The following is a 14817-nucleotide window of genomic DNA, read 5'->3' on the forward strand; positions in this document are numbered from 1 at the left end:
TCTCTGGCCCGAATCAACGGACGAGATCAATATTGTTTCTCTTTCCACATTTTTGGAATTCACCAGATACAAATCTAGGCCGACGCCAGGTATCTCGTGGACAGTGTATATATTGCCTGGGTACCAACGGGTCCGTATATCAGGGCCATGGTCTTACCACCGAAATCATGATGGTGCAATACGCGATCATTGCATAGGAAGAGACTATGGAAGTGCGGACCTCGGGAGACTTTCTCGTTCACGCTCCCAATGTTTCCTCGACTTCACCTTCACCTTTGCTTTTGTCTATTATTTGATCATATTTCGCTCGAGAGCAGCATTACAACATAAAAGAAACGGAGGGACTTGGTTCGTGAATCTCGCACATGGCCCGTCCTCCTGGGGTCTTTCTTTCTTCGACTCAGCCCTAAGTTGACGAATTGTAGTCACCCTCTAGGTGCCGAGGTCATCATGAGTATCCATACGGTCGAATGCCTTAATGACCTCCTTGTCCCATCGACTAATAGCAACAATGATCCACTGCACAACTCCAACGCAGTATAGTGCAACACACTGGCCAACCCAGAGGCCTTTTAGTCCCCAGCCATGGAAAGCAAGGTAAATCCCCAGCGGCAGGGCAAAGAGATAGTAGCTGACAATATTCACGACAGCGCCAATATGCTGTCGACCCATGCCACGCAGACTGCCACCACAACTTCCATTGATTCCATCTGCAATCTGGAATAGAGCAACCAGTGGCATGATTTCCGATACCAGCTCCGCCACTCGCGGATCATCGTTGAAGATTTTGGCAAAGTGATCGCGGCTTCCCATCAACACTGCCAAAACAATCGATCCCAGAAAGATCGCTAGAAAAGCCGAAATATGAGCCGTGCGTGCCGCCCCCTTTGCATTGCGGGCTCCGAGCAGATTGCCGATGCGGGATGACGTTGCCACACCGAGACCGAAGGGGATTGTATTCATCACGGAATCAGCAGTCATGATCACGCTCTGGGCTGCTAGGGCGATCGTCCCGAGACGTCCTGCTGCCAATGCTACAATCTCAAAGGCCAACCACTCCGTGCCGATGTGCATAATACCCAGGAGTGACAATCGCACGAACGTCCACGTGTTGTCGAAAGCCGCCCATGACCACCCGCCCCAGCACTCGGACCCAGCGATGAATTTGCTGTGTAAGACCAATAAAGCAAATGCGAACCAGTAGGAGATATCGGAAGCTAGAGGGGCACCGAGAAGACCAATTTTGAGTGTATAACAGAATACATAAGTCATTCCGATGTGGCACGGTAAGACAATCAACATCACGTACGTTCCGGCTCTCGTGATTCCTATCAACACAAGAAATGGTCAGCAGTTTTCCGATATTCCCACGTTAGCGCTGTCGATAACCGTACCTTGCGCCTGCAAGTACTTCTTCATGACTTCAAAAAAAATATACCCCAGCCCCCCTGGAATCAGTACGGTCAGATACTGTGAGCTCAGGTAGGAAAGCTCCGGGTCTTGACCAAGAGCCCGGAAGACAGAATCGGAGCATGCCCAGAGAATGGCGACCGGGACAAAGAACATTGACAAAACGAATAGGGCTCGCTGCAGCAGAATTCCAAGGTCGTGTTTATCCTCACTCCCTGTAAAGGTTGAGGAAGCAATAGTATCGAGGGCGGTTGTTCCTCCCAGAGCAATCATCCATCCAGTCACCAGCGCAAACATCTGTGCAAAAGCTGCGACGGCCAGGTTCATGGGGGATGATTGTCCTATAACAATCGCCGTGGACGTTTGTAGACTCATTTGCAATGTATATCCGAATATCACGGGCAAAGAGTCCTTCAATAATTGCCAGCACTCTGCGAACAACGATTTGGCCGGAGCCGTCCATTTTCGTTGAGCCTCAATTTCGCTCCATGTGGTAGGATTTTGGGTCGGTTCGGGGATTAGTGAGGTATATTCATTGGGCGGCGCGCCTATATCAGGCTCATGGATGGCACGCGACATGATTTCACGGTGGTGGAAGAAAAGACAATGACCACAAAGCCCACTATGGAAAGTTCATGTGGACCTACCTGGTCGATGTATGAGCGGGGGAAATGTAAGGGAGCAAGAGCTGCCAGCTTTCCAAATATCAATTGCGTAGTGATCGACAGTTGTCGGCTCAATGATCGAAACAGGGCAAAGCTGCCCAAGTGTGGAGTGTCACTCCACCTGCTTGCATATATACTTGTCAGCTCCGTCGAGAATCCATCTTCCCCTTTGCGCGGTAATATACTACCCCGGACCATGCGTCCCAAGCACCGAAGGAATCATGTCAGATCGATCCAACCTAGAAGCACAGACAGGTCGAAGAAATTTTGATTCATGCAAAGTGGATCGGGGCTAGATCAGCATCGGATACCTGAAGGGGTATGGACTGGCCCACCTCGGCAGGCGATCTACCTATCACAGCTTCCTCTTGGTCGCATCTGCAGCTAAACTCCTGCAGCACCAATCACGATTGCTGTTCTCTGTTCTTTGTTTCTTTTACGTACATAATTTCAATTTCAATACCAGCTGCCCAGGGGTCCTCGAACTCGCTATACGAGGGTATGGCGTCATGATACATATGCTCCGTGAAGACCTCAGACTCAGCTCAAAAGCTAAAGAGCCCACTTCTTCGTTTTCCATATGGGTAAACAACCAGAGCCGCTATAAACAAACCAATCGTAATCCCAATTGCCACCTGGATCATGCCAAAACCCAAAGTAAACACCGAGGTACTGCTCAGCCCGGCTCCAGGCGTATTGCTGGACGAGGAATGAGAAGAGACATTTTGCCGGATTTCATCTGCAGACTGCACGCCCGTAATCAACGATCCGGTCGCAGCAAGGCCAGAGGGCACAAGAATAAAGATGCCCGGTAAGATGGCAGTCGCGGCATGACCGTGCCAGAGTCGACTGTACAGATTCCCCAACATGCCAATCGTAAATGCCCCAACGGTATTCGCCACTTGCGAGTTCGATCCAAGTCGCTTGGTGCTAAAGTAGTTGGCTGTGTACCCGGACAAGGCGATAAAGGCCATTGGCGGAAATTGTTTCCATTTGCCTTGATTGATGATGAGGAGCCACACGATCATAATGGACACGAAGGGAAACCGCGCGACATAAGGGTTGGGAAATGCTCCGGTTTGGGGACAACTCAGATCTGACACTGCGCTGTTGTCCATCAGGCCATAAATCGTGGTGCCAACAGTGATCCCGTATCCGATGAACAGGGAGAAGATGATCGCGTACACCATTCGAATCGAGCCTGCGATGATCTGATGCGATTGCAGTTCCAAACTGCTACACAGAACCAAGAACCCGGGCAAGATTAACGCAATCGAAGCTTGTGTAATCGCAGAAAAGCAGAACAGATATTCTCGCTTACCATCGACAGTCCTCAATGGAATACTTCCGAAGGCACGAGCAATGAAGGATGTTAGCACGGTCGATGTGACCTCAAAGACATTCGAATAGAGAACCGATCGAGGGGCGGCGAGATGTTGCATAGCTCCGACCAGTAACCCATTGAGGAAGATAATCGGCATGTCAATAGGTCGGGCGTTAAACGCAAAGGGGCCAACGGTGGCCGTGGCCAGGCCATATACCATGACAACGATGAACTTGTTATAGCGTGGCCCCTTCTTCATCACGTCGTCTAGGTCCTGAATCGCTTCTTCGATCCCAATCACATCGTGAATGACATTTTTGTAAATGAGATGGGTATCAGAGAGGCGAGCTAGGTCCACTCCCTGTGCAACCCGGACCAGTTTTACCTCCGTTGTTCGCGTCGAGGGATCATCAAAAGACATGATCATGCAGCCCGGCAAATACAAAAACTGGCTATCGATCTCAAGGACCTTGGACGTCATCTGCATGTACTCTTCTAGTCGATGAGTGGGTGCTCCGAATTGCATCAATGCCCGACAGAGCTGCATGATATATCGCTGTCGACAGATGATCTCTGCAATGTGAATAGTAACTCGGATCTCATCTTCCAGTCGGGGTCCGCGATCGGCTTGTTTGCCACGTCTTTGAGATGCCGCCGACATGACCTCACTTGAGATTGGTGTGCTCGCTCCACTCAGACTGCTCGACGCTCCGATCAACGTGGACGTTGATGTATTTGGAGGCCTTTTGTACCATTTCGGTATATCTTTTTTTGATCTTGGTCCCTGGCTCGTGGAAGACGCACCACTAGATGTAGATTCGACTGAGGATTGACTCGGATTCCTAGACGCGCTTCCTTGTTGATGCTGTCCGCCATTGAGCTTGATCAGCTGGGACAACACACCTCCACCACCAGATCGATACCGCAAGCCCGAGTCAAGACTCGACTCGTTTTCCGCTCCCACAAATTCGGTAGCGTTGCCTGGGTCACGTCGGCCTCGTGTTTTGCGCCGGTTGCCAGAATGATCTTGCATCAGGTCGCGGACGAGTCGATGTGCTTCAGAACTACTTGTTGCTTGGTGCTGACGCTTTTCTTCATAAGTTTTGTGCTTGTCGTCGGTCACATCAGACATTGGAGGTTCGCTGCCGGTCGCCCAGTCTGCATGGTACATACCCGACCCAAGATCATCGCCTCCCTGTGTAGGCCGACCTAGCCGGTCCCCCAGGCGCGAAGCCCTCTGTTTGAAGCTTGAAGTTGCCGAACGAAAGCGTGTTTTCGCAGTGTTGATATTGAATGTATTCGGGATAGTCCTTATGTTCTGTGCTTGTTCCGAGAGTGGCTTGTCGGGTGCTTTTTCATCCTTCACTGTCCCCTCGGCTTGATCAGTGGATTGGGTCTGTCCCCCCAGCGCGGTGTCGGCGATATCCGCAGACTGATGGGCATATGGTGCCGCAGGGGGTGGAGGTTGATCCTCGGGACCAGACCTTTCATGCGGCGATTGACGAGGTACATTATGTGAAAAGCTGGTCGATGATCGGAAATGTACCCGCGGTGCCGGTGATTCTCCTTGGTTCTTGTCTCCAAAATGCTTTTCATCAAGACCCCCCGTTGCCTCTGGCCCATTTGCACCATTGTCGCTGCCGCCTTCGGTTGACGAGCCGCTGCTACGACTTCCACGGCCAGACATGAAAGCCAGATATTGAGATCATCAAATTTCACTCTTAACGACGTGGGCAGTCCCAATGGGCGACTCCCTCCGGTTAAGAGTCTATCTACTCGAATGAACCAAGTAGTCGGCAAAGGACGATGATCGGACGTGGGATATTGTTTACGGAATGATAGAAGTCGACAGAAATAGGTTGAACAGTGGCCTGGACATTCAACATGCAAACAAAATGACAATTGCAGTGACACCAATGATCTCATGCGCGCCCCTCGGTATATACTTCAGGTGTGCCAATCAGACGACAGTACCGTTCAATCTATTCCCGTCACCAAGGGCTAGTGAGTCTTATCATGCGGAACAATTGTCCGTCGGCTTCTGTGTTTACCTAGCACCTAAAACAAGGTATGTTGCGTAATGGCTATGTACGCCCGCTATCTATATGCCCAGGGGCGAGATCAACCTTGGAAGTCTGCCTTCAAGGGATAATGCCGAGGGCATGGTCATGCCACGCGAAAGAAATGAATATCAAGAACATGGAAAGAAATGGATATCACAAGACTTCGATATTGCATCCAGTAAAGAGGGACAGCCCGATATCAGGAACTGATAGGAGCTATCTGCTCCAAGGCTGGCGAAGTTTACCGGACTGTCCATTGGCGAGGATATCCCCACCGGGTCCCTCACTGTTACTACTTTCGGCATCGCTGCTGTCAGACACAGAGTAGACGCTAGATTTATTCGGGGTGGGCGCGGATTTGATAGATTTTGCTGGATCGGAGGCTGCTGCGCCCTGCGTGCTTGCTGATCCTTTTGATCTTTAAGGAGACCTTTCAACGTTCTTCTCGGTGTCACTCGTGGGGTTGTTTTTTCCGGCATTGGAGGCTGCGCAATTGCCTTGGCAGCAGCAGGAGAAGGACCAGCTGGCTTGGTAGTGGCAGTGGATGGACCAGGGATGATAGTGCGACTAGGTTCATGGGTCAGTGGCTATGATGGTTGACAAGATATGAAACGGGCATACCCAAACTTGGAGGAGTCAAGTTCATCTTCACTCTCCGAGTCTTCTGAGGAGCTGTCCTGGACTGGCTGGACTTTATTTCTCTCGGGAAGCTTTGTAGGTTCGGCCATGGCCTTGTCTTTGACTGTCCCGGTCTCATTCTTGTCTTTGATGGTTGCGGCGCCGTTCTTATCATTGAGACCATTCTCTTCGGGTTCGGATCCATGGTCGTCCTCTTGAGAATCACTGCTCTTGTCGTCCGATTCTTCTTCCTCTTCTTCCTCTTCCTCCTCTTCTTCCTCTTCCTCCTCTTCTTCCTCTTCCTCATCTTCCTCATCTTCCTCATCGCCATCGTCATCTTCTCCAGCCTCATCATCCACCAATTCTTTCATGGGGTTCTCTGCTACCGATTCTGACCCATCATCGTCCTCGGTATCACCATCGGATCGAGCGTCAGATTCAGCGCTTATCATCCACAGATTCTTTCGCTTGATGAATAGTCGGCAACTCTGGCTCGTCATCACTGTCAATATCAATCGCAGCGTCCTCGTCCACGAGTTCTTTTTCTGGGTGGTCTGCTTCCGGTTCCGACTCCCCTGAAGATTCAGACACATTCGTCGATTCCTCCTTATCTTCTGCAGCTTGAGGTTGGCCATTGACCTCGACTGGTTCCACATCCATCATTTCTTCATCATTGTCAACAGCCTGTTCGTCGGTTTGATGTTCAGGCTTCTCGAAATCGCTATTTCCATCGACCTCGCTCGACCCTTCGTCATCTGAATCTGAAGTATCCGAAACTTCCACTGACTTCTCAACTTCAGGTGTCACATGGCCATTCTCCTTAGGTGGTGATAAAGACTTAGCAGCAAGCTTATCCTCAAGCTCTTGCAGTTCCATCCGTAGTTTTTCAAGATTTTTCCTAAATTTTATAAGGTCGTCGGTCACTCCACTTCTCCTTCTCTTGCCCTCTGAGTTATTACGGTTCTTTATTTTCTCATAGACATCCAGCATATTCCATAACACCGGCCGTAATGATGCATCCGTATTTGAGTCATTCAACTTTTGGCGAATATCGCGCATCTCCCGTTCTTCTTTCCTCTGGCGTTCTTGAATCTGTTGAATCCTGTCGCGGCCAACGCCAGGTGGATAGACGATTTCTGAGATCTGGCTGCTAGGGAGAGCAGAAACTTGCCCGCTGGGTGGGATGGAAGGTTTCGGCGGGTTCCGGGAAATAGGAGTGCTAGTGTCGCTGAAGGATACATGGCGTTCACGATCGTAGGCGGGCCTTTTCGGAGGACTGCTAGTGATACCAAGTCCTAGTCCATTCTTATGGGGTGGGAGCACATTAGATGGTCTGCGATGTGGACTGGTCCAAGACGGCCCAAGCTCTTGTCTTCGTGTCGAGGTTGGACTTTTCGGGGATTGAGAAGCTGGCCGGCCAGATTGGCCCTCCATTCGAGGCTCTTTTGACGGTGCATCGTTCTCAGGGGGTTTGAAGCTTTCGTTTCCGAGTGAACGCTTCACTGGCCGCCTCGAAGTCCAAATCGACCGAAGGGAACCGCTGAGCAGGAGCATCAGGGCGGTCATGAGGTTTTTGAATAACACGGACAATACCGCGTTGGTCGTGACCATCCGCGCGGGCTTTTCCGCGGTTCACAAAAACCTCCTCAACGGACATCCCAGCATCGAGGTCCACCATTGGCATTGTGTCATCGAGTAGTTTTTTGATTACAAGAGGCCTAAGGGTGAGGGGATGTTCAGCGCTTCCAATCCTTTCGATATCTCTTCATTCTTACTCACTCAGAATTTGGACGAAGCTCTTTCCATTTTCGTTTAATCAAGTAGGTAAGATCAGCCAACGATAGTTCCTCCGGCTTCTCTAATGTCAACAAAAGCCCTGCGAAGCTCTTTATCATGTTTGTCTCCTCGGACTCTGGCTTCTTAGTAGACAACATTGAGCGCAGGAACCCCGATTCTGGGGGAATTTGCTCCCGCGGGTACACCCGGACTTCTAAGCGTAGGAAGACCATGGCGACAGTGGTTGCAATTGCGCAGGGTAGTGGGAAGTAGGAATGAGTGAAGAGATCGAGCAGGTAGTATTATGTAACAGGCCCAGCCATATGACAGAACGTGAAAGAACGACGAAAGAACGGCGCCGTGGTCAATGGGGGGAAAAAGGTCAAACGCGACAAAGGAAAGACGCGGGGATTCGCGATTGATGCCTCAGGCCACAAACCCTTCGATAGATGGGTCAGAAAAAGGAACACCAATAGAAGGAAAGTATGTCCATTATACCTATCATTTGAGATTCGTCAGAGAGAATAGGAGTTGACCCGGCCGTTCCAGACCGTCTGGGCGTTGCCAAAAGTGTGAATGATCGGCATTATCATTCCACCATATTGAGGAAAAATACAAGCTACCTGCTAGCCTCGTTGCAATACATATTCACGCCCACCTGGGCATGTATAGTAGATACCTATGGGTAGGAAACCAATTCTCTGCATTTGATCTATCCTAGGTACGTATTTAAGATGCAAAATTTGAATATTGAGAGTGGCTATTCCGGTGGCTGAAAGTACCGCTGGAACCGATCGATCCCGGTCAATTGCAACTCGGTAATGACCCAATGGCAATTCATTAGGAGACTAGGGAAACGGACAGTCCAGAAATTCAGATAACCTTCTGGCAATCCACCGATATGCAACTTCAGATGTTCCGGCATGTCATTATAGTGGTTGCGCTTGTTGCGGAGAGCACGGAGTAAATCCAGCATTCGGGAACCAGTGTACTTGCGCTGCTTGCCCAGGTTGTCTTTGAAGTCGCGAGGGAGCAGGCGCAAGAAATCCATGTCAGGTCCGAGGACTTGCGGGGCTACCGACTCCAAGCAGAGCAGTGCGTCCGATGGGGGGTCACGCGGTTCAAACTCGAAGTGGTCCGATACGTCACATAAGAAGCTTAGTCGGTCAGAGGGCGCCCAAAAGAAAGGGTGCATCAAGACAGCACTGGCATTGGGGCTATAGGAACGAGAGTCAGTGGATGTCAAATAAAATACGAAGGGGTCAAAGCATACCGATGGCGTGGGTCAAGAGCAAGCATGGAACGAATTAAGTCATCCGCCTCAAAGGCATAATCACCCAAACGATCCAACTCTTGCAAATCAAAGTGGCCCTTCACGATATTGGCCTCTCGCATGAACTTGCCATTCTTGTCGAACGGATGGCTGCCCCGAGTCAAAACGTAATAGAATACACAACCCAGGGAGAAAATATCAATGGCGCGAGTGGCGCGGCGATTGGTCTGAGGGTCGACGACAGCGGGTTCGGAAGATTCAGTGTGCTGAGATGCAAGACTTAAGGGCCCAGTGTCATCATCGACAAGAAGTTCCGGGGCTCGCCAACCAGAGGTTCCAGCAGCGTGAGCAGTAGTAGCTCGAAAAGAACTCTGATTATCCTCCAGTTTCTTGCACAGACCAAAATCCGAGATGAGGAGGCGAATAGCCCGCGACGCTGTACGCCCACGAGGCATGGCCACCAGAATATTCTGAGGTTTCAGGTCACGATGAACAATCTTGAGCGAATGCAGATATCGGACTCCTTGGGTGATCTGACGAAGAACATCTGGCATGTCAAGGCCACCTTGAACCAGTTCAGGGAATTGAGTTGGCCGCTCAATAACATCCTGAAGAGAAGCTGGACAGAGCTCTAGACCGATGTACAAGAACCCCGCTGCCTGTTCACGGCAGAAATACCGGATGACGTTATGATGGTCATCGCTCTCTTGCAACAAACCTACCTCGTGTGAGGCAATGTCATAGAACTCCATGAGCATGCGCTTGACAGCTACGTTCCGTCCATCGAATGTACCACGGTAGACCACAGTTCCGTGGCTACCGTGACCAAGCACAATATCGGTAAATACCTCCAATCTTCCAATGCGAACAACCCCGTCCATTTGGACTACTTCGGATGATGAAGTACGAGTGACGCGAGCATCGCCCTCAAGTCGGGACTGCGAAGCCTGGCGATTCACAAGTTCGACTGCTTGGTCGGAGTGCTCTCTAAAGTCCCCCTCGGAGCCAGGCTTTGGCTTGCGTCGGTGGCCTTTGCCACCCCGTGTACCACGCGAACGTTTCTTCTTCGCTGGTTTATCAGGATTTTGGCTCCCCTCGTCTGGCTCGCCTTCCTCAGTTTCACGGTCGGGCTCGCTGATCTTCACCCGGGGTGTTTTGTCCGGTGGTGCGCTGCGATCCCGAGATGGTCGTGGTGTGACAACCCCCGAGTCGATTAAATCAACATCGACGGTCACATCTGTCACGGGACGAGGAGTAGATGCGCGGGGTAAATCTGGGGTTGTACCGATGATCGGTGTGGTTGGGGTCGAGAGAGAGGATTTGTCATTTGAGTTGATGATGTTCTTGATATCTAGCTTCTGCTTCGCGAGGTCCCGAATATGATGCGAGTTGAAGTAGATGAATGTACCAATAAAGAGCAGAATAAGAGTAACAACAATGTCAAGGGCGTTGTCCCAGCTTTTGCGAATGATAGCACTATGGCGCAGAGCAGGAGGAAGAGCTAGCTCTGATGGACTGCGTAGAACCTCCCGTGGTGTGTCATTCGAAAGCTCAGTCGTGGAACTGCCCAGTCGAGGAATGGATGGCCGTATTTGTGGGCCATTTAGCGAATGCACACCAGCCAAGGCGTCTCGCTGCTGATGTGGCGTCAAGCTCATAAGAGACTGCCCTCGACGGAAAAAGTCTTTTTCGTAGCATTGAGCCATGGGGGCACGACCAGTGACCAGAGGGTAGGTCTCTTCTGAAAGAGCAAACCATCCGCCCGCGCTAGTCGAATCGATGAACACGCGCAAGTCTCGGTCATCATCTAGGGTGCCGTAGTCGGGGTCCGGTGGCTGAAGAGGTTGGGAAAGAAGTACCAATGGGGTTGAAGCGTCGGGGGCATCCTTATTAGTTGGCCGCACCACGTCGAAAACTCGGGCCACGGGGGACTGGAAGCGCTGCGTATAACGCGGACGCTCTGTCCGAGAGTGATCAAAGCCCAGTACAACACCATCATGCATGCTGTAGACATGACTCAGGTCCATTGTACGGTAGTATTGACTCTGCAAATCCATATCTCGGTTATTAGGCGCCCATTCCGAGTATTTCAAAGTGCAAATGGGATCTCCCGTCTCGGTATTTTGAATAGCCACCGCATATTCCACACGACCAAGAACCAGTGTGCCGGAGGATGTTTCGCACTCATCCAGGTCCAGGCCTTGTCCATCCACCTTGCGACATTCTTGACCGGCCTGGAATGGCCCACGAGAGCTGAAGACCCGCAGTATGCTTCCAGTGCGGGCGTCAATCGTGTATAAGGTCGTTTCTTTCCGAGCAGTATATGTCACGGCGGGTTCATAACCGGAATAAGGTGTTTCATCGACCAATTGCTTGACCGTCAGACCAAGCTTTTGTAGTCCTGCCTCCGGGCCCGGGCTATAGATGTACAAGTTTCCATCTTGACTGGGTTCCACAATCCAAAGGAAGTCGTCCTCGGGTTGGGTGGCGTCAAAACTGGTTCGATTGGCGCGATGGTAGATACTTTCGACCACTGGGCTGCTGGGGACTTCCAAGGCCCAGCGGGGAGCACCAGTCTTGCGGTCTCGAGCGTGAATGGTTCCGTCAACGGTCGCCAACAGGACAAAGTCCTCAACCTCCCAGTCCTGCAAGGACCGCGCGTGAAGCTGCGACGCCAGACCAGCAGCTGTACTGCTAGCCTGGGTGAGAGGGGCTCGAACGGCGCGGCCGGAGCCCGCCAGAGCCAGAGTTGCCAGGGCGCTCGCATCGTTGGATTTCACGATGGGAGGAACAGCCGCGGAGACTGTATGTTTGGAATAAGAAGCAGCTCCGTCAGCCGCTAGGGGCACGGAGATTCGAGGAGCGGATTCATGAGAGTCTGGATGTTGCTGCGGAACAACCAGGCCTGGAAGAAGAAGAAGGGCGACGCTGGCGGGGAGGGTCGAACTAACGCCCGGTAACCGCCACCGCATCGTGGAGCTTTAGCAGTGCAATTCGGTCCAGCGTGTGAAAATCGGAGACTAGACAGCAGGAGATGCCGATTACAAACGTCGAGGTAGGAGGAGGTTGGAGTGGCTGATTTGAATGGATGGCGGATGTGGAGCAAATAATCGAGAACTCGGATAGCGGATCATCCCCCACCCACAGTTGGATGACGGATCGGAGATAGAAATCCGCTACAGCAAAAGGGCAGTATATTCGGGTAGTCACCGGATATAATGATGGGGGAGGGGAGGATTCGAGGCTTTCTCCCTGGAAAGATGAAAGGGGAAAAGAGAAGAATCGAGAAGTTGGGGATGGAAGGCAGATGGATTGTGTGTAATACCAATGTACAATACACGGAGGCCCCGGCCACTTCCGCCCTGCCGCCCCCTTTATTGCTAGCGGTATTATACGTACAAGCACCGTAATTAAATGGGGCCGCGCCATCGAGGCTACGCAAGTGTTTCAAAAGCCCCTTGAACTGTTGCTATTTTACATGGAGATGCATCATATCGGGTCGCACAGCGTGTGATGCAGGTGTATCTGCAGTACGAATTTCATAGAAATATTACAATCCCCCCCATTTTCTCCAATGTTCATGTGGGAATTCGGCCGCCTCATTTGACAGCCAATCATATTGAATCTTCGAGATCAGTTTGTTTCAGAGATAGTTCCGAGAGGGACTATGTCAAAAAGGTATCCCCCGGACGCCTGATGGAATCTTCCACACTGAAGAAAATCTCGCCGGTCAGGGAGAAATTAGAAAGAGAGGTGGGGGAAAAGAAAATAAAAACAAAAAAGTCTTTAGATACAAAGAATGGAAAAAGTGGAGACATACAGTAGGTCAAGGGGTAACATATAAAAACAACAGACGCATGCTTTGCATGACAGCAAAGGAAAAATGATGGGCGATACAAGAAATTAGAAAAGAAACAAGGTCTTTGAAAGATCTCAACCCCCTCGAACCATCCATGTGATGGCCACAGCCCAGCCAGTCACGAAGACAACGGTCAAAATTCCAGCGCCGGCCCGATCTCCAGTACGAACTGTGTTCATTTGAGGGACTTCAACATCCGAGGTGTTGGTACCGGCGCTGGGGTTACTTTTGGAGGTTCCACCGGTGTCGGCTGTGAATGGTGCCTTATTTTTGAAGGGGACTAGGTTCGCATTGAGGACCCCCAGTACAGCCATCTGGTTTTCCAGTGAATCGGAGCCATCCCAACTCTGCGTGTACCATTTGGTACCGCAATGTGAGCCATCACTGAGACCAGTGCAAGTCAAAGCGGCGGCGACAGCTGAAGTCCTGAGTTTCGGCATCACCAGGTCAGAGGTTCCAGGAACGATCAAGGTCATGAAAGCCAGCCAGGAAGAGAAGTAAGCCTTGAATGTGATCTGGTTTCGGTCACATTTGAGGATTGGTTCACAGGTGATTTCGCTGAGGATGTTCCCGTTGGCGTCACCAAAGGTTTTGCTTGTGGGATAAAATTGGTCGGACGTTTTTACCAGCCCATTGATGCCTTCTAACCACTTTTGGGTGCCATTCGTCTATAGATGATCAGCTCCTCCCGGTGCCATTCGGGCAGGATATTGAGAAGATAAATCACTTACGTAGTTGTACATGTAAGCTGCTCCGTTGATGTATGTCGCATAGTTATATGACCACTGATAGTCGCCATGATCCGTACATTGCGTTTCACAGCTGGTAGTGTCCGCAATAATCCAAGTTTTTCGGAGCAATGGGGTACTCGCACTCCAGTCCCAAATACGCTCAGCCCAGCTAGCATATGTCGCATTGTTGGTATAGAGGGCCAAGCGCGCGGCCAGCTGAAAGAGTCCACCGTTGGAAATAGCGTTCTTGGTTGTGTATCCCCCCTGGTAGGGCCAGATCTGCCAGCGCATACCACCGTGACAGCTGCTAGTATCCCAGCGTGGTACCTGAGTGTTGAACACACCCTGGGCTAACGAGACCCATGAGGGCTGACCGCTGCGCTCCGGGAAATTGAGTTCCGCAGCCGTGATAGCCGCAAGGCCCCAGAAGACCTGATCATCGTTTCCCAGATACTGACTGTAATTTTGCGGGAAGAAGTTGTCGTCGCCTTGTTGCCAGTACATCCCGTCCTGCACGGCGCTGTTGAACTGACTGTCCCCAGTCAAGAACCAATACTGAATGAGGATCATGAACATCGAGCCACCCTCCCACCAAGTGCCGTCGAGCTTGCCGGGGATGTCTTTGGACTCGCGGTCGTTGTAGTAATTCATCATGTCGACGGCGACTGTTTTAGCGGCGGTTTTGAGGGAGTCTGGAATGCGCGGCTTTCATGTTAGCTCTTACGCCCACGATATACACTATATGAGGGGTGGAGGGTCTGGAATGCGGGCCACCGACTTTCATCATCCACGTTGAGGGTGATAGCGAGAGCACACTGGGCGGCCAAGACGCCGCCTAGCAGGGCGGGAAGCCACTTGGAAAATATCATGTTAAACGAGGGAAGAGGTCAAGGCATCGAAACGAGGCGAAGGACCTCGGGAGGTGAGAAAAGCAAAATCGAGGACGATCTTTAGCGCGAGGTGGGGAAGAAAAGGATGAAAAAGCATGGGGAAAGAGTCGGGTCTGTATTCTTAGGTTTGACAGGCCTAGGTCCCTGGTTCGGTGGGGCTGACCAGAGGCAATGTAGTGCGCGGAGTTTAATTGCTTGGACAGATTAT

The 14817-nt window shown here is 51.2% G+C and overlaps 7 protein-coding genes across 7 annotated transcripts; all 7 read right to left on the reverse strand.

Moving 5' to 3' along the window:
- Positions 1–432: 432 nt before the first annotated feature.
- On the reverse strand, positions 433–1989 carry N7484_006673 (MATE family efflux transporter; the record flags this gene model as incomplete). Its single annotated transcript, XM_057117091.1, has 2 exons — positions 433–1328; positions 1395–1989. The coding sequence occupies 2 exons, from the start codon at positions 1987–1989 to the stop codon at positions 433–435; spliced, it is 1491 nt and encodes a 496-aa protein (XP_056972974.1).
- Positions 1990–2620: 631 nt separating this feature from the next.
- N7484_006674 (threonine/serine exporter family protein) lies at positions 2621–5086 on the reverse strand (the record flags this gene model as incomplete). The annotated part of the gene is made up of 1 exon (XM_057117092.1): positions 2621–5086. One exon carries the CDS (start codon positions 5084–5086, stop codon positions 2621–2623), a length of 2466 nt encoding a protein of 821 aa, XP_056972975.1.
- A 504-nt stretch (positions 5087–5590) lies between these two features.
- N7484_006675 (uncharacterized protein) lies at positions 5591–6451 on the reverse strand (the record flags this gene model as incomplete). The annotated part of the gene is made up of 2 exons (XM_057117093.1): positions 5591–6029; positions 6084–6451. 2 exons carry the CDS (start codon positions 6449–6451, stop codon positions 5591–5593), a joined length of 807 nt encoding a protein of 268 aa, XP_056972976.1.
- Positions 6452–6518: 67 nt separating this feature from the next.
- On the reverse strand, positions 6519–7514 carry N7484_006676 (uncharacterized protein; the record flags this gene model as incomplete). Its single annotated transcript, XM_057117094.1, has 1 exon — positions 6519–7514. The coding sequence occupies one exon, from the start codon at positions 7512–7514 to the stop codon at positions 6519–6521; it is 996 nt and encodes a 331-aa protein (XP_056972977.1).
- A 28-nt stretch (positions 7515–7542) lies between these two features.
- Positions 7543–8089, reverse strand: N7484_006677 (uncharacterized protein; the record flags this gene model as incomplete). The annotated part of the gene is made up of 2 exons (XM_057117095.1): positions 7543–7798; positions 7860–8089. 2 exons carry the CDS (start codon positions 8087–8089, stop codon positions 7543–7545), a joined length of 486 nt encoding a protein of 161 aa, XP_056972978.1.
- A 527-nt stretch (positions 8090–8616) lies between these two features.
- ireA (bifunctional endoribonuclease/protein kinase IRE1) lies at positions 8617–12101 on the reverse strand (the record flags this gene model as incomplete). Its single annotated transcript, XM_057117096.1, has 2 exons — positions 8617–9073; positions 9130–12101. 2 exons carry the CDS (start codon positions 12099–12101, stop codon positions 8617–8619), a joined length of 3429 nt encoding a protein of 1142 aa, XP_056972979.1.
- Positions 12102–13062: 961 nt separating this feature from the next.
- Positions 13063–14588, reverse strand: N7484_006679 (glycoside hydrolase family 76 protein; the record flags this gene model as incomplete). The annotated part of the gene is made up of 3 exons (XM_057117097.1): positions 13063–13656; positions 13720–14411; positions 14498–14588. The coding sequence occupies 3 exons, from the start codon at positions 14586–14588 to the stop codon at positions 13063–13065; spliced, it is 1377 nt and encodes a 458-aa protein (XP_056972980.1).
- Positions 14589–14817: the final 229 nt, after the last annotated feature.

This window comes from Penicillium longicatenatum (assembly GCF_028827895.1).
Source record: "Penicillium longicatenatum strain IBT 33135 chromosome Unknown contig_3_segment0_segment0, whole genome shotgun sequence".
Lineage (NCBI taxonomy): Eukaryota > Fungi > Ascomycota > Eurotiomycetes > Eurotiales > Aspergillaceae > Penicillium > Penicillium longicatenatum.